Raw genomic sequence first — 24,903 nt, 5'->3', positions numbered from 1 at the left:
CATTTACACCGCTAAACGGGCATGATTCTTCTTCGTTTTGCATTAGATACAACGTTTAAAGAACGTAGATTACTATTCTCTAACGGCTGGAAACCAGTAATTACAAGAACATTGTTAAAATCACATTTGTTTGCAACGGTTGACACTATCTCTCGTCATGCGTAACCCGGTTAATTCACTTTGAATAGCTCTTCCAACGTTATATGGATAGGTCACGTCTTGATCAAGCATTCAGTTTGAAGCTGAAAGAACATAGATTAATCTCCTGTCATTGAAAATAACAATAAACGACCAGAACACTGTTAAAATCGCATTTAATTGTTGAATACCACTATTTTTTTGACCGGTGGCGCCACCCGTGGCAATTCGCTCAAACTGCTAGCCAAATTATATCGACAGGTGAGTGAAAATTTCTAGTGATGGAAAAATGCAAATATCTCAGTAATTAAGCATTTAAATTGAACGTCATTAGTCTCAAATTGTCCCTCAGGACTTAATGCATGGACCCAATAGTGCAGACCCCCTGAATTAATAAAATTAGTTAAGCATATATTACCGTAACCTCCTATGGGACGACTACCTGATTGCAAAATATTTCGATCGCATTTACACCGCTAAACGGGCATGATTCTTCTTCGTTTTGCATTAGATACAACGTTTAAAGATCGTAGAGTACTATTCTCTAACGGCTGGACACTAGTGATTACAAGAACATTGTTAAAATCGCATTTGTTTGCAACGGTTGACTCTGTCTTTCGTCATGCGTACCTCGGTTAGTTCATTTTGAATAGGTCTTCCAACGTTATGCTGACAGCTTCCGCCTTGACAAAGTACTCGATGTGTAGCTGAAAGAACGTAGATTAATCCCCTGTCATTGAAAATAATAATAAACAACCAGAACACTGTTAAAATCGCATTTAATTGTTGAATACCACTATTTTTTTGACCGGTGGCGCCACCCGTGGTGAATCGCTGAAACTGCTAGTCAATTATTTCGCTAGCAGTTTGAGCCATTCGCCACGGATGGCGCCACCAGTCAAAAAAAATAGTGGTATTCCGCAATTAAATGTGATTTTAACAATGTTCTGGTTGTTTATTGTTATTTTCAATGACAGGAGATTAATCTACGTTCTTTCAGCTTCAAACTGAATGCTTGATTAAGACGTAACGTGTCCAAATAACGTTGGAAGACCTATTCAAAGTGAACTAACCAGGGTACGCATGACGAGAGACAGTGTCAACCGTTGCAAACAAATGCGATTTTAACAATGTTCTTGTAATTACTGGTTTCCAGCCGTTAGAGAATAGTAATCTACGTTCTTTAAACGTTGTATCTAATGCAAAACGAAGAAGAATCATGCCCGTTTAGCGGTGTAAATACGATTGAAATCTTTTGCAATTAGGGTTGTCGCCCATAAGGGGCTACGGTAATACAGGCATAACTAATTTTACTAATTCAGGGGTTCTGCACTATTGGGTCCATGCGTTAAGTTATGAGGAACAATTTGAGACTAATGACGTTCATTTTAAGTGCTTAATTACTGAGATATTTGCATTTTTCCATCATTAGAAATTTTCACTCACCTGTCGATATAATTTGGCTAGCAGTTTGAGGGAATTGCCACGGGTGGCGCCACCGGTCGAAAAATAGTGTTATTCAAAAATTAAATGCGATTTTAACAGTGTTCTGGTCGTTTATTGTTATTTTCAATCGCAGGGGATGAATCTACATTCTTTCAGCTTCAAACTGAATGCTTGGTCAAGACGCGTGCTGTCAGCATAACGTTGGAAGAGTGTTCCAAAGTGAACTAACGGGGATACACATGACGAGATACAGTTGTGATGGGCAACTCAGCGCTACAGGATTTCACTGTTTTTTATTGAAAAACTCGTAAAACAATATACAATTTGCAGTTGTATTTGTGTAGATTTAACAATTGCTTTAAATAATACTTATATATGTATACACATTCCTACACACTGATTCGCCGCGTGGTCTAGTGTATCCGTTCCTGTCTTAGCACAGACAGACTGTGCCGATCCAGTACTTACTTTTATCTGTTCCCCATGCTCCCCTCTTAGCTACCTGCGCCTATTAAGAACGTTCTAACATAGAACATGCTGTTATGAAATGAATGCAAAGTTTGCAGCCATTAACATTTAATCGTAAGTACGATGTGAAGAACCACCGGAGCCCACGTAAGAGACCCCGTGTGTGGGAGAAAGTGGGGTCATACAACCCCCGGTGCCGACGTAAGAGACCCCGTGTGTGGGAGAAGGTGGGATCATGGAACACCCGGAGTATGTGGGAGAGACCCCGTGTGTGTGAGATAAGAACTGTGTAGGATCTTGATAGGCGGGGAGGTCCTAGGACCCCCGCAGCACGCACAAGAGATCTCGTGTGTGTGACCCCGAATATGATATGAAAGTTTCAATGACAATATGATGCGCTACGGTACAATACGTTTATTCAATTTAAATGCTCGCTCGCGACTATCGTCCTGGGGAGGAAGAGAGGCAACCCCTCGCGAACCCGTATCCACCCTCCACCGTCTTGGAACATAGTGGGCTGGTCCCATATCTACCAGACCCGAACCTGGGACAACCTCTCTGGCACGGAGCACGTATACAACGCACCCTCTACCAAGCATGCTACGAATCTTTCTCTAAATCCTATTTCCCAGGCAAAGTCTAAACACGTCCGATATCTGGCTTCTCAGTAGAAACCAACAGTATTACAATTAGTATACGCACTACTGCCCGTACCCTAAGTCTGTGTAGAGAATCAACGAGCAAAGTGAATTAATAATAACCTGGTATGCACAATGGACGGTTACAATTTAAATCTATTAATTAAGATTTGATGAATATGTAATGATGATTAGAAAAATGAATATCTAATTAACGTTTGACAAATGAATATCTAATGATGATTTAAGTCTAACTCACAGTAACTTAACGTAGTGGTAGATGCATTAAGGATGTATATAGATTGTAGACGTTGATCGATGTTTTCGCTCGTTGGAATAACTGGTTGGAAAAATATTTTTAATTATACAATACACATAGAATAAATTAATAAAATTCAGTTGGACGAATAGATTAACAAATTACGTTAAACAAGTAAATAGACAGTAAATAAATGAACAATATGCACAGTAAATAAGTATAAATCGAATGCCTGTAACATACAAGGGGTTAGTACCAAGTAGTGAGATACGCAGACCCACCCACTCACCACGACGGTTCGCGAGAAACTGAGTGCAAATTTTCGACTGTTGAGCGGTTCTGTATGGAGAGTGGGGACGAGGAATTCCGGAAAATCGATCAATACAGATTATAGGGTTTAGCTAATTACGCACCATGTAATTTTAAGTCTTAAAAGATCCAAACACACGGTACTCACATGTGGCTGGGCCAGATGAATAAACTAGTTGTGGAAAACACATGTTTTCACTGAATTTATTTATTATGTTAAACGACACTATATGTTAAAATAACGCACAAGGCGCCCAATATAATATCTAATTAAGAGCCATTCGTGTTTTACGTAAAATCTTTGGCGAAATGGAAAGGAAACGAATGCGACTGACTTGAAAAAGTGCCTCGAACCGACTCATTGTCAGGGGGGAAATGGTCCAATTAGTTACCCCGTGGCTCAGTTTATTTGTTTCATACCGTAACTCGTTTTAATTGGTCTTATGTTTGCGTGTCAAGCTGCTTTCGTCCATCTGCATTCTACTATTTCACTAGAGCGAAGAAGAATACGTAAAGAAACCACCATTACAAATGCCACGATACTTCAGTGACATATTGCTTTATTCTTGTAAATAATATATTAATAAAAACTACGTCGTACTTGCAATAATAATAGACATCGCTGAATCAACGTATCAGTGATCCCTAAAGAACAAGCTGCAAGGTGTGAATAATACGGGAAGTCATTGAAATAATTCACCGTGCATAACAAAAGAAATGATTTAAATGATGAGTAATGTATCGATCATTTTAATCCGCTTTAACATAACTCGCACGTGTTGAACGTCGAACTCTCGTCCATGAAAAGACGCCGACGACGACCAGATCCGGCTATGACACCTATTCAAGGCCTGTATCGATTAAATACAATAATCTGTCACTGATGCAACTATCGCTTCCGGTTGTGAAGGAGTCGCGTGGTCCACGTGCATCTTCCGCATCCAGAAAATCATCATCTCTCACCTGTCTACAAACACATCGTTTCGATCCTACACAATATACAAACATTTCTAATACTATAGCGTTCTGAAACATTTACAATCGACTTAAATTTAACGAGCAAACAACGGCAAAGAATCGAAAAACAATGCAATCATTAAAATGCAGTGACGAGTGGAGATAGATTATTTTTTCGAGTTGTCTTCAAAGGGACAATAAAAAAATCCTGACACTTAAACAGATAATAAATACTCGCCAACGATTGACATACTTATAGGCGACAAAAAAATCGAGCCTACCTCAAGATCTTTCCGTGCCGATCTCAAGAGCAGCGAGCATCATCGACCTAATCGTCCGTAACACGTCGCACGTCTCCTTATCGATCTACAGGCCATAATTGATCGAACGAGTGGCTCCATGGTTAATATACAGTAATCTCTCGATAAGTGCGACATACTCGGGTCCACTTCGGAGCATCCGTGGCAAGACGGACCCGTTTTCAACCCTTCAGAGGGACTCCCCCAGTGGTGGGAATAACGCAGTTGCTCTTGTCACCTTCATCGAAGGATCACTGTACAGTGAATCCATGGTGAATGTTCGTATGTTCCTCGACGTTAACAATGAGAGCTCCCCAGTTGCAACGCTGACTTTCAAATAAGGTTTATCATACTGATAGAGCCTGGAATTCTAAAGCCAATGATCTTTGTTTCAGACCCATATGGCCATTAGTTTATGAAATATTTAATGTTCAGCGCCGAGGAGTCTTCGAACACTCATCGAGGATTTAATGTTCAATGTCGAGGACTCTTCGAACACTCATCAAGGATTTAATGGATAGTGCCGAGGAGTCTTCAAACACTCATCGAGGATTTACTGTATAGTGTACCTACGCGCTGTTTCTCATCGGATCGCGAACAGGTCGCGGGAATATCGGAACGGGGCCGCGGATGTGAATGGTTCCACGACGATCGGGAACGAAGAAACCCGCGGCGGCGGTGGTGGCCGCGGCAGATAAAACCGGACTTGCATTCAGTGAGTAACGAGTCTCCGTGTGGCAGTTCTGTCGACTGCACCGCAAACAACCACCGAGGACCGATTTTTATCGTCTCCTGCCGGGGGAAAGGGGGGGAGGACGAATGAGATTAATTTTCTCGTCGACGTTCAACGGGGTGACAGTTGGTCGAAGTGTTTCTTCGCTGCAGATTTCAGAAAGAAACGATTCTGCGGGGAGGGGGGGGGGCTAAAGAAGATACAGAACTGTAGTGTTTACGTGGGTTAGACAGTTCTTGGCTGACGACACTGCGAGTGGGTTTCGCGGTGGAGCAACATTCAACGGGAAAGTGTGTTGGGAAATTGAAAGGATAGGCGATAGTGAAGGGAGCCTGATTGACACGTTGAAAGGAAGCTTGCTTCGGGGTTTGCACGATGATTCAGACAGATCGAGATCATTACAGAGACTCGGTAGCTCGATGAGAGATGTTTCGAGGACTGATTATCCTCTGGGCGATATAAGCTGGCGAAAGGAGTATACAGAAAGTGAGTCATGGCGAAAGATCGAGTAGATTATGTATAATTTAAGATCGAGTGGAGTTGAGAGGGGATCGTAGAGACAGACGATTGTAACGAGTCTTTTTATTTTCAGATTCGTGGGAGACGGTGATACGATTTCTTTAATTGCGGAAAGGTTGATCGGATGCTTTGGACGAGGGTGTTTTTCATGGGTTTGTGGGAGATACTTGTATGGGAAGAGCTCGAGGCTCTCTGAAAACGGAGAAAAATACTTTATCGACGAAGTGATTATTTATTAGTCGTTGACAGGAAAGAAGTCAGAGGAAAGAAACCTACTGATTTAGTGTAGGTATATCTTGACGCGAGATTAACTTTATCGGGGACGAAACCGAAGAATAAGCGAGTCGTAGACTGTGAATTACACGATCAACGGAATCTAGCATTTCTATCGTGATAAAAAAGGAAGGAAACGAAGAGACGCGATAAAGAGCGTCTTTGACGTTTCACGATTCGAATCATCCGAATACGTGACAGTCTATCGCTGCGTTTCTGGAAAAAAGAATTCCATCGAGGGATTAAGATGAGTATCGTGCAAGGAATGAACAACTCGAATGGGTATACGGAGAACCATTTGGAGACCAAGGTAACTCGTTATCAGTGAAATATTCCCATCAGAAATGATTCCGTCGAAAAACACCCAAGCCTTTTGTCCCCTTATCAAATGTTCCTAATCTGTTTATAAATGAATACGATAACGAAATTACGCTATTGCAATAATAATAATTGATATCTCCATGGAAAATTTTAATAACCTGAGTGACGATGATGATGAATATTTCGATGACGATGAACTCTTATATACGTACGTTGTTTTTGAAGTGGCTTCCATCAATTTTTCCATAAGATACCACAATCGTCGACGTAATAGAAATCTTAGTTGTTGGATGTTTCCCGTCGAAGACACACGCGTTATTAAGAGAGAACTTACTTGTTAGGAAGCCTCGTGAAACCGGGTTATCGCGATTATATTTTAACTGTCGCTTTCCAACGCTGTAAACAGTGAACGTCGTTCGTCGATCGTCGCGTGAATTGCGCAAAAGCTTATCGTCGTCGAAAGAAAAGCAAAATAATCGAGCAATATTAATTTGAACGGATTTCGTTCGTAGATGGAGCCCGATTTCGACGAGAAGAAGAGACGCGAGATAAAAGGTGTCACGTACCAGGTAAGCAGATCGATCTAAATTTGTCCTCTCTACCATTGGGGTTCGTCTAGATTCTGGAAATTGTGCAGACAAGATCCTTGAATGACGGCTGCAAACACAGAGCTCGCGACTAGATACTGCAAACAATAAATCAAACGATTTCCACGAAAGCTAAACAATCTATTCGCCGTTACGATCAAATCTCGAACCTCGAATATACAGAAAGATTATTTATTTCTCTAAAATTAGATACTAAACGTCCTAGAAATAGAATGGTCGGTGAACATTGTTCCAACGATAAATCGAATGTTGCGGTAGTTATGCTTGTGCACGAAGTGGGTCATTTTGAGGTTTTCAGTGTTCAGTTTCGCGTCACAGTGACATAACCAGATGAGAACTGTAACTAATTCGAAGAAAAAACACGTCTGAATGCTTGCTTTGGAATCTTCGCATCAGTGTAAAGGAATGGAAATTCGTATTTTCCATTTCCACGGAAACAGTGTCCCTGCGAACGTACAGGTTTCCACAGTTTAAACACTTGTACAAATCATTTGTACAAGTCGCGCGCACATGCTTTCGGTGACGCTATTATCTGATTCGCGTTAATCCATAGCGGCAATCATAATTCAGAATAATCAAACTTCAGCGAGTTTAATATGAGTTATCTACGACAAGATATTGTGTATGTGACATTAAGGTACATTTATCTCTGTCGCACCCTGTACAGGGTGAGTCGCCTAAATATCTTTGCTGTTTTTAAAGATACGTAAAATGTCTTAAAAACAAATTGAATGGTTCAATGGGGCTCACTCGATGCCAAAAAAATATTTGTTTTTATGTCATCTGTTTTTCGAGATATCAAGGTCATCTTCATTTTTTTAAACGGAACCACTCGTTTTCCGTGAACTTGAATAATTATAGTCACTGAATTCCTAATGAAAGGGACTATCGTTTGTTGTTTAAAAAAAGGTGATTCCGTTTAGAAAAAAATAAGGGTGATCTTGATATCTCTGAAAAAAAGTCTCGATATGTAGAAATGGTAAACATTGCATTAAGACGTGTATGTGATGGACTTTACACTGTGTGAATCGGAACAAGATATGGACTTACTATCATTTTTACGCTATTGTATGAAAAACCGAACGACGTAATTGTTTTAAAAAGGTGGACTTAATACACTGGGGTCCACATATATGTATATATTCCTTGGTCACTTGGACAAATATATGTATATATATATAATATACACACTTGTCCAAGTGACCAAGGAATATTAAATTACACCGTAGCTTCTTCGAAATTCTCGGGGGTTACTATTGGCTCCCAACGTTTCACGTTGCTGTGACGGTTCGAAAGAACCTGGAAGATTATTGATAATATCGCAAGATAATCGGCCGCAGGAGGCATCTAAAGTGTACTCGAAGGATATGTCCGAGACGACCAAGAAATTCCAAGCATTTTAACGAAACGAGCACAGAGGACGAGTTCCTTTCCAGACTTTGCCTAAGATACCGTCGCACGATTTATCGGTCGAGGCGCACAAAGAGACAGAGACTGCGCGGCGGATCGACGTGTCTTACGTAAAAAAAAAAGGAAAAACACAGAAGTCCGATGGCTTGTCAGTTATCTGCGTAATAAAATACCGTATAGACGCACAATTTCTCACGTTCCTCTTTCACGATGCATGATTGTGCAACATGTTCGTCACTGCGTTTCTCGATTAAACTGTTTCGCAGTACGAACGACGTTACCTATCTGGAGAATCGTACGTAAATACAATAAATCCTCGATGAGTGTTCGAAGGCTCCTAGGCACTAAAGTGATAGCGTTTGGAATTCTGAAGCCAATGATTTATGTTTCAGCCGAATATGACCATTAGTTTATGAACTACTTAATGTTCAGGAACCTTCGAACACTCATCGAGGATTTACTGTATATCGTTGCACGAGGATCTTAGTTAATAATATCGCTGAAGTGTGTACGATAGTAACGAGAGAAATGAGACCAAGTGCAGATAGAGGCGGACACACGATGTTCTTAGAAAGATTTGCGTAATTCGAAATTCCATGATATTATCGGACAGTTTAACGCAGCTTTACGTAAAGCCACTGCGGTGACACTTCAAGGCTTAATTTAATTATTCCCCCGGCTGTCTTGCTCGTCTTCGCGGCCGAGAATCGATCCTTCGTTCGAAACCGGTTTCGATATTGGTCAAAGAAGAGGAGGCCAACGATAGGAGGGTTGTTGTGGGGAAAAAGTTCCCTCAATTGACTCGATTTTAGCTCACCTGGCCGTCTCTCACTCCTGTTCCTTTGTATTTGTGTGGTTAGTTTTTATTCGTGTGTATCGTCGGGGAACCTTGCAGATTAAGAAACAAGGAACAAATGATAAATTAGTACAGCTCCTGAGATATTATTTACAAAGGCAAAGATAATATAATATATATATTATATTTTTGATTGATTGATCGCGACGTCTATCGAAATTCTTTTCAAGATATAAACTTAATTGAAATAAAAGTTCATTTTTATCAGTTTGTCGACATTGATATCGATCACAAATTTGATCGAAGAATCGTATCAATTGTTCACCGGTGAACTGAAACATTGATGAGCTCGTTATATGTATACACACATCCAAGTTCTAAATGTGGTATTCTATTTAGTTTATAATAATATACCGATTTTCAGGTAATCGTGGCTGACTTACGATTTTATTTGTAATCGTGTGGTAAACGTGTTCCTCGATTTCTCAACGACTCACGTGCGTTCGCTAATTAAAAATCGTAATGACGATAACTAATTTCTCAACGACTCACGTGCGTTCGCTAATTAAAAAATCGTAATGACGATGACTGCGGGTTCGGAAACTGCCACGACGGCTCTCGATCCTTTTTCATCGAGGGTTACGAGATCGTCGGAGCTTTATGTAACATGGAAATATCAACGCGTGCACGCGTGTGTACGAGAAAAGCTTACGGCTATAGTGATCCCAAGGTTCTCGATGGGAATACATTACGAACCATTCGAATTGAAGCTCCCGCGTCGTATACAGTAGAAAACGATTTATGCCACATTGTCGGTGAACCTTCGCCTGGTTATCGGTGAATTAGGAAATTATGGATGATTTTATCGCGTTAAGTAACTCCGACGATAATAACAGTCGGTAATCTGATGTAATACTTTCTATAGGAAACATTTGTCTGGTGATATTACGTTTTAATTTTATTTTAATACGAAACGAAACGATGAAAAACAATGAGGCAATAGAAATGTTAAATGAACAATCGAAATTATGATTCAAACGTACCAAATCGATACGAAAGAATTAATAATTACTTCTTTCCAGATAATCATGTCTCTGTGCGCGAGTTCCTCTGTTCTGGGCCCGTCCATGGCTTTCGGTTACAGTGCCGTGGTACTGGGACCGCTAATGGCACCCACAAGCGACGTGCAAGTGGGCAGAGCTCAAGGAAACTGGATAGGTCAGTGTAATCTTTCGTTTCAAACTATGGATTGACATCCGATGTATACATATTGTTTGTCCATTTTCTAGCAATAGAAAAGACAATAAAATCACCTGTCTAATTATTACCTACAATATCTTCCAATATCTTTCCGAGTCTGAACGTTTCCTCGATTCTGTATTGCAGATGCACAGAATGCCTGGACGTGACGGTAGTAACATCGTTAATTCAGTAAATGTACACATTTCCTAGTCAATGTAAATGACGAGTCTAACGAAACCTATGTTTTTATATCTATGAAATAAATACCGAATTTAAAAAAAAAAAAAAAAGATGCCTAAATTATCAAATAAAGTGTTATGTTTTCAGTTTTGTTCATTAAATATATTTTAAAAAATTATACTTTCGACACTATGCTTTTACTAATGTGCTCTAGGAAACGTATATATTATCTAGTAAATGAATACATTTACTAGAAATAGTGTACATTCTAATATTCGGTTCATACTTCTACTAAAACGGTTCCTAAATGCATACACTGACTAGTAAATGTTTAAATGTACTAAACTTCACGCTTTTACTGTAACATATACACCAAGATATCGATGTTTTTATTGTCATTCACCGAGAACGAACGATTAATCCTGGTGTCAAGTTGGCACATTTTTCTCCTAAGAAATTCTGTTATTCTTGACGTTCACTTTTAATTTATTTCTTCATATATATGATTTCTTTTTACCACTGTGTCAATTTGACAACGAGAGCCAAATTAACCCTCATCCCTCCCTCGTTTTCCCCACTTAAACGTTTCATCTCGGTCGACGCCCGTTCGGAACCAGCGTCAAATGTCAAAATACTTACGTTCGACCAAGGTCCCGTTGAAATCTGTAACTAACACTTGCAATTTGTAATTCACAGCGACGGTGACTGCGCTGGGAATTCCGTTCGGCTGTATCCTCTCGAGTTACACCATGAGACGCGGAAGGAAACTGAGCCTCCTGATAACGTCGGTCCTCTCCTTCGTCGGCTGGATGGTCATACACTTCTCCACCACATACGAGCAGATCCTCGTCGGCAGAATAATATCCGGAATCGCGACCGGTTCCGCCGCGGTGCCGGCAACTGTTTACTGCGCGGAGGTCGCCTCACCATTGTGGCGGGCCACGATGGTTACCTGGACTAGCGTGTCGGTCGGCATCGGTGTTCTGATTGTTTACATTTTCGGTTACCTGTTCGAGGTGAGCGTGCAGATGAATGAAAAAAATCTGGGAAACGGAAACCCCGTGATTGTCGATTATAAATAGAAATGACACCACCGATTTCATGGTTTTAAATGGCTGGATACCGTTTGGAAAATATTGTATTTCACAAATTTGGAATTTAACGTATTTTAGAAAATTCTCGAAGTGTCGTTACTTTCGAATTAGAGGAATTATATGAAATATGAAAAATCTGAATAGGAAAGATTTTTCGATCGGGAATGGTCGACGAATTTCACCAAAAATTGATGGTCTATTGGGGGTTAGTAGAGGGGAGAAAAACGATCCTAACCAATTGTTATTTCAAATTCAAACGCACCACTATTAAATTAAATTTTAATTGTTTCAACATACCAGCCATTTAAAGCTTAGCAATCGCCACCGAAAACAAAACGAATTCGAAACGACAGTGTAACACGATACTAATCGAGAAACACGGGAAACGGCGAGAATCACGGTTTAAATGCTCGTATCTACTTACGATTTTTCACATCCAAAGGACAACTGGCGACTGGTAGCTCTGATGTGCGCCCTGTTTCCCCTGGTCTCGGGAGCGGTGACCTTGGCCGTCGTCCCAGAAACCCCGATCTGGTTGTGGGACCGAGGTCGTCTAGACGAGGCGCTCGAGACCCTGCAGAGATTCCGCGGCATTCCAAAAAATACGCCTCCCTCGTCGGACCTACTGCAAGAACTGCGGCAACGCCCGCAGAAGAAGAACCAGAACCTGATGAGACACCTGCTGAAGAGGAACGCGATCGTGCCGTTCGCGATTATGCTGACATACTTTTTCTTTCAGCAGTTCTGTGGTATCTTCGTGGTAGTTTACTACGCTGTCGACATCATCGAGAGCTCGGGGATCACCATGGACCCTTATTTAGGGGCGGTTTTAATAGGATTGACCAGATTGATCGGCAGTCTATTGGTCGCTGCGGTGTCTGGACGATTCGGTAGACGGATTCCATCGATCGTTTCTGGTATTGGAATGACGATTTTCATGGGTATACTGTCTGTTTATCTGGTGTTGGCGGACAAAGGATATGTCATTGAAGACGGGGGACTGATTCCTGTGATCTGCGTGCTTATGTACATCTTCGCCAGCACTCTGGGCTTCCTGGTGGTCCCGTTCGCGATGGTGGGGGAAATTTATCCTACGAAGGTGAAAGAGGTATTAACAGGAGTGACCACGTGCGTGGGATATATATTCAGCTCGATCACGGTGAAGATTTACCCTGATATGGAGACATCGATGGGCACACACGGTGTATTTATATTCTTCACGGTGATGTCTTTCGTCGGGACACTGTTCGTGCAATTCTTCTTGCCGGAGACGAAGGGAAAGACCTTGATGGAGATCGAGGAGATGTTCAGGAAGAAGGACAGTCCTGATTCGCCGGAGGCGAAGAGGATGGTGGTTCTCAAAGACGTTTCCGCGGGTGTATAGGACGCGATTCTTGTACAGTTATATGATTGACAGTTATATCATCCTGTAAAATGAAAAGAAAGAAATATTTGCAAATACTGTTCGTGGATGTTCGAAGTAGGAGGAGGAAGAGATTTTCGTGTACCGTTCGAAGTTGTTACGTGGATGACGATGAGAACGTAGGTGAAGTTGAAGAGTATTTATGACTGACTTTTCTTGATTTTTCTTGACGATTCAGGGCTGGTACTCGACCCTGAAAAACAATAGATAGTTGTGAGGATTGAAAGAGATATTTGAAGTCAGATTCGAACTGGTCGAGAATCGATTGAATAATTCCAAGTGTGTCTCTCTTTATAAAGGTATTGCCGTGTGTAAATAATCTTCATGGTGCAATTGTTATCTACCATCTGTGTTCATACATAGTATAATTTAGGGACTATATCTTAATCATTGGTAAAGTAATAATGTGTTACAATTATTACGTCAATTGAGAGGGAAGATTTTCGTAATACATATTAATAAAATGTACAGTAACACTTCCGTCATACTCTGTTTTGTAATATTTTACAATGTACGAATAAATGATTAATGATAGTGAATGTCGAGTTAATTTAATGTCAGTACTGGTACAATTAACCAGCTGTTTCTATTTATTTAGACAGCAGATACACTAACCTCTGGCAACAAGATTTGATAAATAAAAATTAAACAAATAGGATTTATTCGATAACAGGGCGATCGTACGATAAGAGACCAACAGTTGCTAATCCTTGCTCGCGTTCGACTGACAATATTTGCGTAGATCGACACTTTCACCGTTTTTTCTGTTCTTGGAAATAAAATTTTCATTTCGAAAGAAACGAACTAAGTAGTTCGGCAAAAGAATAGAAAAAGGAAAGTGATCAACTGTGGTCGTCTTCAGAAACCGATAAACAATAAATTTCAATGTTCACTTTTATTATTAAAATCTTAAATAATAAATTAACAAATGTCGTAACAATCACGATAATTAAATAACAAACATAAAATAACGTGCGGACGTGGAAGCATGAAATAGGGGGATGGAGAACGTGATGATAAAATGTGGGGATGATACATCTATCTACTGATAATAGTGATGATAATAGTAGCAAGCGATAATAATAATATAATATAATAATAATATAATATAATATAATATAATAATAACATAATAAGAAACGTTGCTCGATAGCTGAAATAAATTATTATTTCACGAGGTTGGCCCGCGAAAAGACGGTGTATCTCTTTGAAAGAGATCGTTCAGTCGTGTAATAATTGATATTACAGTAAATATTCATTTCTCGTTTCGCTCGAACACGTTCGATCCCAATCATTTTCCTATCCCTTACAACATTGTGATCTTTCTATTGTTAAACAACTCTAAATGAAAGGGCTATTAAAAACGGAGCAAATGGAATGTTTCGAGGGAAAGGGTTAAGGAAAATCCGAGCGAAAGGAACGTTGTCGAGGGCGGCATCGAGAAACGAGGTTAACAAATTATTACGTTGTACGCTACGGTGCGACGTTCATGTTAAAACTTTCTCTAGCGAAACGATAGATAAAATTGGTCGAACATCGATCCAACCTATTTGTAATCTCGTGGCTGGTCTCCCCCGTGGGATGACCGCGATTCCCTTGAAAACCTTGACGAGTTAATTTCAATATACACAACTATAATTCGATCCAACGAAATTCGATCAACCCTTTGGTCTTTGTTTTTTTTTTCTCTCTTAAAACATACACGAAGAAAATTAAAAAGTAAAGAACGAACACCCAACCCATATGGACAACAAGAAAGAAACTCAACTCGTCATGGTTCTATAAACAAATATATATATATACACACACACACACACACACACACACACACACACACATTCGTGCATTCAAGGGAATGTGCGAACAAAATGAGTGTCGGATCAATATTCGATCAACAGCGACGACGATGCTGCTGCTCGAGTATTCGGAATACCGCGAACGATTTAGATTATCTGTACATTTAACCACCTCTGTTCCCTCTTGGAGGGACGACGTAGCATGCGTGTACTCTCCATAGACATAAAAAAATAGACTGCGCGTCTGGGCCGGCGGCCCAACTCTAGAAAAAGACTGGTTACCTTCGGAGGACTTGCTATTTCTTTTTAATATACTCGAGTTAACCATTCAAAAACGCAGATTCCCAGAACCTCACCCCCCCCCCACTACTTATATTTAACACTAGAACGACCAAGCAAGTCAAAATGACTTGTCAATATACTGTTACAACGACGATTAAAATGTTATGACAATACATTTTCTCAGATCTTTTGTACCTTTTATTACGATATGAAAGTGAAGAAATGGGTAAATTTCTAAATTTTCAAAAGTTTTTCACGTTTATCCACCGATCGAAGCAAATATGCGTTTATTGTCGGTAGTTCTAGCGTTAAAAAGAGATGCCAAGTCATCCGAAAGCAGTGATTCATCAATGAATGCGACACGAGCAACGACGTTATTCTCACCACTGAGGGATGCCCCTCTGAAGTTAACCAAAATAGAGTAAACAGAAGCTTAGCAACAAATTCATAAGGGGCTGAAAACGTTTCCACAATGATTGCTTCGAAGTGGCCTCGAGTACGTCGCACTCATCGAGACATTACTGTACCTCTTTCTAAACTCGGAATGTCCGTTTCAGGGAGATGCGCAGCCCATATTTCTACGTCTATCTCGTACCCTTAATAAATTCGCGATTGAAACATAAAAAAAAAAAAAAACGCGCGCATGAAATTGTCGCGGATTTGCCCCCGGGGTTTATGCCGCTCACGTTCTCGCGTCTCGTCTTTCGAGCGGTTATCGGACGATAGTCGGAACGTGATCGCTGGGTCAACAGTGGATTCGCGATGCTCGGCGATTTCTGATCCGTGGATCTCGATGTGGGCCGTGAATCATCGACGGTGGGGAGCTGTCGATTCATCGTATTCCTTTGAAATCGATCGTGGAACGAGCGTGATCGAAAGTGGGTATCAAAAAAACCGAGTCGACAGATCGATCACGAAGGAATACGATCTACTCATCCTATGCTAGCTTTCGCGTGACACAGAATATTCCCGTACGAATCCACTCTCAAGAGCCGAATGTACATTATAACATATCTGGACCCTAAAGTGTATTAAGACATACTTTCCTAACTTTCGAGGAGAGCAAATCAAGGGTGCGAAAACCTTGTAAACAATTGTTACATTCATTCAATGGATTTACGATATCTAGATATGGTGAATTTTGCATTAATTCCATTGTATGTTGGAATTTACACTATTTTAAGAATATGAACTTAATATCATTTTTAGAGAGAGATGGGCAAACTCATTATTTAGATAAAAAGTTTGGAATAACGAATGAAAGATAAAAAAGTATTTCGTCATTTTTAATTGTTTAAACGTGGAAATGTCAATTTTTATAATGAAATAATACTTCATCACGAATGAATCGACATTTGTCGAACAATTATTTAATCCCATTGACTGTTTAAAGCTCAGAACGACACACTTAGATACTGCTACTTTTTACTGTGTATTATACGAATAAAATTCTGCCTGACTCTGTTTTTAGATTATTGTGTATCTATATTAAAAACATGGACGAACGAAATAATTTTGACCATCGGAAAGAGTGAAGTATTTGATAAAGTAAACATGAAAAATGTAATTGTCTTGAAAAGTGGACTTAATACACCTCTGGGGTCCAGATACGCATAACGATGTTGCCCGTCGCGATCCCGTACTTCCGTCTGCTTTCGTCGCTGGATTATGATCCCGTTCCCCGAAGTTCTCGCGTACGAAACACAGTTACGGGAGCAAGCAAGCAGAAACGTACCCATCGCCGCGAGCTTTTCTCAGAAAAACACGCCTTGGCAACTCGATCTTCCGCGGGAAAGAGGAGAGAGAAAGAGAGAGAAAAAGAGAGAAAGATTAGCGATTCGGCATAGTCCCGGGATGTTTACCTAAAGTGCTCGCTAGGAACGGCAGCATTTCTTGTTGCGGTTAGTCCTCTTCATTATCAGTCCAAGTCTTCTCTCCTGATATTGTGTGGCTGATCGTCTTAGATTCGTTTTTTCTTTGTTTTCCTTCATTTTCTCGAGGTTAGGCGATACTCGCCTCGTAGGACGATCAAAATTATAATTTGCTATCTTAAACACCTAGTAATGTCAGTAAAGCTTTCGTTCCCAACGAGGATCGAGTCCATCCGAGTTGCGGCGCCGCTGGCACTCGATCCTCCCTAAAGCTTCGTCTATACAGATACAAAAACACGTCGGAGCCTCTCTTCGGCTGATCCTTCGTTGCTCCCCACGTTCGTGGACCTCGAAGTTTCTCGAAACATCGTGAAAATTAAGCAGTTCGAAGAGTCGGCCCATGGTTCCTCGTGGCCAACGTACACACGACCCGATTTCTGTTCTCGGCCGTCCCCTATCGTCTCTCGAATCGCACGCTGTACGTTCTTTCCGGTAACGCCAGATTTCCGATTGGTATCGTGTAATTCTCTTTCTCCATGGGCACGATCTTGTAGTTCTTCAGCAACGTGGCCAGCACCGCGAAGGTCACGTATTGTACAAGCTTGTAGCCCATGCAGGATCTTCTTCCACCGCCGAACGGAAGGAAGTGTTCCGGTTTTAGGAGTCTTCCGTTTTGCACGAATCGGTCCGGCATGAATTCCTCCGGCGAGGTCCACAGTTCCGTGGACATGTTCAGTTCGTAATTGTTCAGGAAGATGAACGTGTCCTTTTTGATTCTGTAACCTGAAGAAACGATTTCGGGAGGTGTTAGAAGCGCCCTAGAAACGTTACGTGGTCTTTGTAGTTTTTAGTGAAAAGAGGCGATGCTTACCAGCGATGGAACTGTCCTGATTGGCGACGTGAGGAACGATAGGGCTGGCGATTACTCTGATACTTTCCAGAATGATTGCCTCGACATAGGGCAACGATCCTCTGTTCTCCAGTCCCACGTAGTTACCAGCGATTTTTAGAGAATCGATCTCCTCGTGAGCCATCCTCTGCACGTCTGGCCGAGTAGCGATGAATCCAAGAACCTTCACCAGAAGATTACCAATAGCCGAATGCCCGCCGATGATGTCTTCGATGACGAACAACGCTGTGTTCCAGGACATGTACGGTTCAGCGTCTGTCTTCACGTGATTCACCAGACAATCGAGATAATCCCGTTCAGGCATCACAAGACCGTTCCAGCTGTCCACCCTTTCGTTGATGATATTGTCGAGGATGAACTTGCGGATCTCGTGGCTCCAGTGCGCCATTCTGGCGATGTTACGCTGATGAAGGGGCATCAGAAACGGCAAAAAGTCAGCCGCGTAGCCCTGGTTCACCTCGTAGAACACCTTGTCGAAGTTCTCGACCATGTTACGGAAACCAGCGTGCTCCAGATGGAACTTCTTCGAGCACAGGTAAGTGATGAATATGTTCGCGCAGCTGTGCAGTATCAACGGTTTCACGTGCACGCTCTTGCCAGCCATGGAGTCCAGATAGCCGACTAGATTGTCCATCTCGGCGCCGATGATTTTGTTCAGCTCGTTGTAACGGGCGGAGAACGCGCGCGGGAACGTATGGGCGCGTAACATCTCCCTGCGGCCTTTTTGTACGTCGGACCAGTTGCAGAAAGCAAGAGCTATAATATGGAGAAAGAGGATCGTTATAGTCACTGGAGCCAGAGTATCCATCGTACTCGAAAAGTGAAATTAATATAATTGTAACTTATATATGTACGCCCACGAGCAAACTCAGCTTCCACTAGGGAAAAAAGTGGCGTAGGGAAACGGCTTCTTACCATTTGGTATTGGGCATTATAGAAATTTATGCCAAATGATCATTCAGTTCAACATTTATTTCAATACTTGAAATAAATTTACCGAGTGATAGAAGGCCCTACTTCTACGTTACTTTTTCCCCCTAGCGGAAGCCGAGGTTGCTCGTGAGGGTACTATGCGAAGGTTTTTCCTCTACGAAATCACCGTGACACATGCGAAACAGGACGATCGTGGTGTTCTTTTTTTTTTTTTTAAGGAAAACAGTTAACGGACGGCGCAGTTACGGAGATCAGACAATAACGGAGAGGATCGATTGTAAAACAGAACGATTTCCATTGAGCCTCTTTGAAGGCGAAGGAAACGAATAAATATATATGTATAGGTATATGTGTATTGACGCGTTAAACTTGACCTTCGAGCACGCATTCCGTGACGCGATCACGAAATGCATTTCGAAACGCTGGTTGTCAGGCGAAAAAGAAAAAAAAAAAAGAAAGAAAAGAAAAGAAAAGAAAAGGAAAAATTCGTCGACGCACGTTCGCTCGCCGGTGTTCTTCTCCTCTCCCTTTCCGTTCTTCCCGGTTTGGACTCTCTATCTTTCTCTTTTCACCTGATCGGAGGACGCGGCCACGCGGAAATGCAAGCCTGCGGATGCCGATCCCGCGTACTCGGCAGAAAATCGATTCATCGCCGCGCGGAGGCCCCCTTCGGCTCGATTTGAAATCGAAGCGGCGGAACGGACCCCAGAACAGGAAGTGACCTGGTTTCTCGTGCCCCCCACCCCCGCCCCTTGGTACAGGATACTAATCGCCCCTGGGCAACCGTGTCGCGTGCAACGAATCCAGGAATTTTCGTGTCTGCGGAGATTTAACGGAATTCAAGGGAATTTTCCAAAAGGGAATATTCTATTTTGGTTAGTCCAATTTTTTTAACAAGCGAAAACGGAATGTTCTGTTTTGTATTTTCTAATTTTTAACAAGCGAAATCTGAATATTCTACTGTGGATTTTCTAATTGTTAACAAGGGAAAAGGAATATTCAATTTTGGATTTTCTAATTTTCAACAGGCGAAAAACGGAATATTGTATTTTGGATTTTCTAATTTTTAACAAGCGAAAAATGGAATATTTTATTTTGGATTTTCTGGAGGTATTAGATCTAATCGTGAAATTGCTGGATATACGGTTAAGGAAGGGAAACAGAGAGAGAAAGAAACTGGCGTTGGCTCGAGAGTGTCGGAATCGCCTCCGGTGGATCAGCCTTGATCCTGTTTGTCGGAGGCGGCCAGGTGAGGCATGGAACGCGTGAAAGTGGTACCGTGACCTTTCCGGGCTGCACTTGGTACCGCTTTGACGTTGACCTTAACACGAGCGTTTCGGCCGGGCCTGGACGTACGAAAACACGAGCCACGGGAAAAATAAACGCGGCCTGGCCTGGACTGTGGCTGGCGCTCACGTGTCGCGTACGACGACGGCAAGGTCGTTAGCATGGGGAACGAGTTTTCAGCAGCAGTAGCAGCAGAAGCAGCAGCAGTAGCCATGAACGAGGTGTCGACGAATTTCAATTTTCACACTGACTCACAGGCCGCCCGATCGAACCGTTTTTAAAAAAAGTTCGGATAACACCCGATTCTCCCTGCCCCGAAGAAAGAACACGAAGACTCGACAAGGTATCGGAGGAATACTATATCGTAGCTTATGTTCGCGTGTTAAGATTCGTAGACCACACGACCATTGGAATTCGTTCTGCACGATGTGTTACGTAACCGTTGGACGATTTGAATAATTAAAAACTGAACATCGAGGAGACATTTGATACGGTGAAACGAGCTGTCGCGACTGGGAATATCCAATTAAATCGGGTCGTTAAAAAATAATGCTTTATAACTACTGTGTTAATCGAGCTACTATTTCAACGGACATGTAGGTCCTTAGAGATCGTAGAAAAAATATGTCGAATTACGAATCGAACGATTCTTCTCGTTGAAATCGTAGCTGTATGATTAAACATTGTATAATAGAGAATATGGTTGCTTACAATTTTCCTTGTTTCCGCCGAAGAGCAGGTGATATCTGACGAAGTTCGGCCGTGAATCGAAGTGATGTCCCTTGGTGGTCAGCACTTCCCTGATGTTCTCCAATCCGTTGACGACCGCGCACGGTGTGGATCCCATTCGGAGCTTGATCACCTGACAGTCGAAGTCCCGGACAAGGTCGGCGAAAGCTTTGTAGGGCACGTCGTAGCGTCCAAGGATGTGAAGGGATCCTAGAATTGGCCATGGTTTCGGTCCAGGTGGTTCCGGCAGACTGTCCTTTTCACCGTCTAATATAATTTCCTTCGATGTTTTCTTCGATCTCAGGTGATCCAGGAGGATCACGGCGAGCGCCACGAACGTGACAGCGATCAGAAAGCACGTGGTGGCTGTCAAAGGGATCATCTTGAGCGTTGTCGTTGTTCTTCCTCGTTATATACACTCACAACGTTCCGAGAGAAAGAGAGAGAAAGAAGGAGAAAGAGAGTAGGGCCTGTTGGATTGGACGCCTTTAAAGTAGCAGTGATACCCCGACCTACGGTACCCTGGTGTCACGAGGAAATCTCGGTCGGCTGTTCAATGTGTGTGTGTGCGTGTCTTTCTCTCTCTTTAGTGTGCCCGGAAATCTGATGGCACGCGATGGAAACGGTATCGAGAAAGGATCGTGATCGAATCTGGACCGTTGTTACGAAAAATCGATCGGTCCCGAAACGGAAGACCCTTCGGTGAACCGTGAAACTGACACGAAAAGCCGCGTGAGAAACCGAAAATACGATGTATCACTTTCTCCTTCTCGGTCGTGTAACCGAACAGCAATCCGACGTGTTGTCGTCGTGGTCGATAGGAGCAGTGTTGTTGCACACCTTAGTGATGAGAATCGTGGAGGACCGTGGTATAATATAAAACCCTAGACCTTCTCGGGTGGTCGCTGATGTGCCGTGTAGAACGTGTGTAAAATGATGGGTGTCGTGGTCTTGTGGATCGGTTCGATCGGTTGTGTGGTTGGTCCCGTCTGTGAACGGTCTGCCGATCTGGCTCGGTCTGTGGGGATAGGATGGTTGGCCGGCTATCTTATATAGCGGGGCTGGGTAATGTAGTCAGCACATTTGCGACGCCTGTGCGCCTCAACCCCATACATATGGATTCGTGTTGAGACCGAAGGGGACAGACGAGGGAGGGAGGTTGGTCTCTCTGTCGTGCTCTCTGTCGTAAGTGTATACACAACCCGGTGTGTTGCTGGTGGTTACTGCTTGTTCGGCCCGTTCGTGGTGCTGTTGGTGGTGCTGGTGGTGCTGTTGGTGGTGCTGGTGGTGCTGGTGCTGCTACTCTGCTGGTAGAGAGATGAATTTCAAGAAAGCACCGAGAGAGCCAGCTTCTCTCCGGCTCCCGGGCGTTCGTGTGTGGAACAGGAGAGCCAGAAGAAGAAGGGCTGGTAAGAGGTGGAGGGAGAGGACGTAGGGATGATAGAAGGTGCGGAGGGGACAGGGAGGGGGCAGTACCAGAAAGGTGAAGGGGCTGGAGGAGCAGGGGATATCTACAAGAGATACGGTGAGAAGAGGTGGACGGGGAGGAGGGGGTGGACGCGGGGCTCTCTCGGCAGAGAGATAGGGAGAAAGAGAGAGATTGAATGAGAAAAAGAGAGAAAGAGAGTGTGTGTAGTAGTGGGGTCCCAAGTAGGGCCCAAGCTGGGCCAGACTGGGTAACGAAGGGACGCTTCTTGCCCTTGACTTCTCTCCTTAAGGTGCCATCGGGTTTTCTGGCAGCAAGGTGGTGTGTGCCACCAGTCGAACGAGCACATCGTGAGACCGGCTGCGCTCCCATCTAGACGCCTGGCTGCTCGTTCCGCCTTTATTTTCGATGTACTTGACGTTTATCGTTTCGGGTACGCAACTACCCACACCATCGGGCCCACTGGTACAGAGGAGAGGATGGGCCCTTCTGGCGGTCGCGGCCCTCGCCGGCTACCGAAAACCGTTTCGTTTTTCACGGGGCCCAGACACACGGCCCACGGTGTGCCCCCGTCCCGTACCACGGACGCGCACAGCCAGGTTGTCTTCTCTTGACAGGGGGCCATTTAGGGCCATCCGGGTGACGGAGGTGACGGGGGCGAGAAAAACCAACGGCGAGAACGATCAAGCTCGCCTTTTACGATGGAATTTCGGGCGACTGGAAAACTGGTGCGTGTAAGCTTTTGCCTTCTGTCGTGTTAATCCTTTCTTCGTTCGATTATTCCACGCGGTGGGGAATTTGAATCGATCCTTAACGAGGCTGTTTAAGATCGATGGAAATTCTGTGCGCGCCGATTACTCGGTCAAAGGATCGTATGTAAACGATAGGCGATCCGAAGGTTTCGACGTATGACGAAACTCTAGCGGACAGCGAGGTCGAAAAGTTTTGGTTCTGTTTTTTTTTTTTCCGTAACGCGATACCCACGATTGGACACTCGGTGTGCGCGTCCGCAAGTTTTTCGAGCGTCATCGGTGTAACATTTCTACTACGCGGGGATCGAGAAAATCGATCCGGTGTTGAATCTGAAATTTCCTTCCGCAGGATGCTGAATGGGAGTTATGCAACCCGGTGACAACCACTTCCAGGCTGATCGATGCGCGAATGCGACGATAAAAATGAAAAAAAAAAAAAACGAAAAGAAAGAGGAAAAACGAATGTTTTCACTGACGTCTTTTTGCGTGACGCAACTCGGACGGAATTGAGATTGAAAAAACTGTGAATGGCGGTTCGCGACGCGTTTACTATACCTGTAGAATAAATGGGAGAAACGTAGCTGGGGATGTGGGAAACAGGGATCGAGAAGTTATTATCATTTCAAAACAATTGTCACCGACTCGTGATAAATGCTGATAGAAATTACGGTAGTGACCAGCGACGTTACAGTGTCGTCGAATAGGAAACTCGGGTCCTGTCGATTCAACGGAAAATTATAGACGTCAGAGATTCTAAAAAAATTTGTTATTCGCAATGAGCGAAGCTATCGGGTTCCATCGACAGTCAGCTGAATCGATCGGCTGAAAATTATTGCAAACGCCAGTTCGTTGTTACAATGGTCTCTGAATTCGAGAATCTACATATATATAGACACATTTCGTACAGCCTCAATACTACTTGAAACAAAATTATTAATAACAAACGTGTTAATAAATGTTCGTATTAAATAAGTGGACAACGTACATGAATCGTAAAATGGACTGGGCAATGGGTTCACGAAGTCATCCAGGAAATTCCGAACGACCAAAATCAGTATTGCAAAGACGCAATATCTTGATACGAACGTTTGTGCACGTACATACCACGGGTTCTAGCAGCTTGGAAAACACCGGGTCGTCGTGCGTCAACATAGAACGCGGCCGTTCATAGTAGGTCAGTTCAGTAGAATCGAATTTAAGTCAGACGCGTAATTATTTCAGGTATAGTAAAATTTCTCGATCCCATTTTCGCGTTGTCGTCGATAACATTGTTTGGATCGGACTACCAAACAATCTCTCAGATTCCAAAATGTTATTCGACGATTGATGAATCATTCTGGTCTCCCCTGTCAACCGTGTAACATTCTCAAGTACCTTGTGACACCGTTCAGAGAAAAACAAAAATAAGAAACAATATTCTTGAAGTATCTCAAGAAAGAGGAAAGCTTCACTTTGATTCGTATACATCGTTCAAGCATCCCCCAAAGACACACATCCCACGGAATAGGTGGGTTAGGGCTGTGCTATTGTGAGTTCAAGTGCCACTAATCAGAATTTTAGATATTAATTTCTAAACATGAAAATCAGACAGAAATTTGATTTCTTTATAACATAGAAATATCATTAAGTTTTACTAAAATCTTAATTTTACCGAATTTTGAATTTAAAAATTTGCTATAAGTGTCGGTACAATCTACTAATCAGTAATGGCTGTGCTACGAGACCAGAGTCAGAAACGTCATTACAGACGAAAAATCTTGTCACGACCCTGAACAAGGGAGGTAAGCCCTTGAAAGCTTCGGGA

General features: G+C 42.6%; 2 protein-coding genes across 2 annotated transcripts; one reads left to right on the top strand and one right to left on the bottom strand.

Moving 5' to 3' along the window:
- The first annotated feature begins 6,286 nt into the window (after nt 1–6,286).
- LOC107194081 (facilitated trehalose transporter Tret1-2 homolog) lies at nt 6,287–13,096 on the top strand. Its single transcript, XM_015583644.1, has 5 exons — nt 6,287–6,349; nt 6,873–6,929; nt 10,257–10,392; nt 11,293–11,612; nt 12,133–13,096. The coding sequence occupies exons 1-5, from the start codon at nt 6,287–6,289 to the stop codon at nt 13,072–13,074; spliced, it is 1,518 nt and encodes a 505-aa protein (XP_015439130.1). The 3' UTR covers nt 13,075–13,096.
- Nucleotides 13,097–17,516: 4,420 nt separating this feature from the next.
- Nucleotides 17,517–21,303, bottom strand: LOC107194060 (cytochrome P450 307a1-like). Its single transcript, XM_015583625.1, has 3 exons — nt 20,904–21,303; nt 17,934–18,728; nt 17,517–17,845 (listed from the first exon to the last, which is right to left on the bottom strand). Exons 1-3 carry the CDS (start codon nt 21,301–21,303, stop codon nt 17,517–17,519), a joined length of 1,524 nt encoding a protein of 507 aa, XP_015439111.1.
- Nucleotides 21,304–24,903: the final 3,600 nt, after the last annotated feature.

The sequence above is a fragment of the Dufourea novaeangliae genome, unplaced genomic scaffold (assembly GCF_001272555.1).
Source record: "Dufourea novaeangliae isolate 0120121106 unplaced genomic scaffold, ASM127255v1 scaffold21, whole genome shotgun sequence".
Classification (NCBI taxonomy): domain Eukaryota; kingdom Metazoa; phylum Arthropoda; class Insecta; order Hymenoptera; family Halictidae; genus Dufourea; species Dufourea novaeangliae.
The sequence above is the reverse complement of the archived record's forward strand: the minus strand, read 5'-3'. Positions and strand labels throughout refer to the sequence as shown.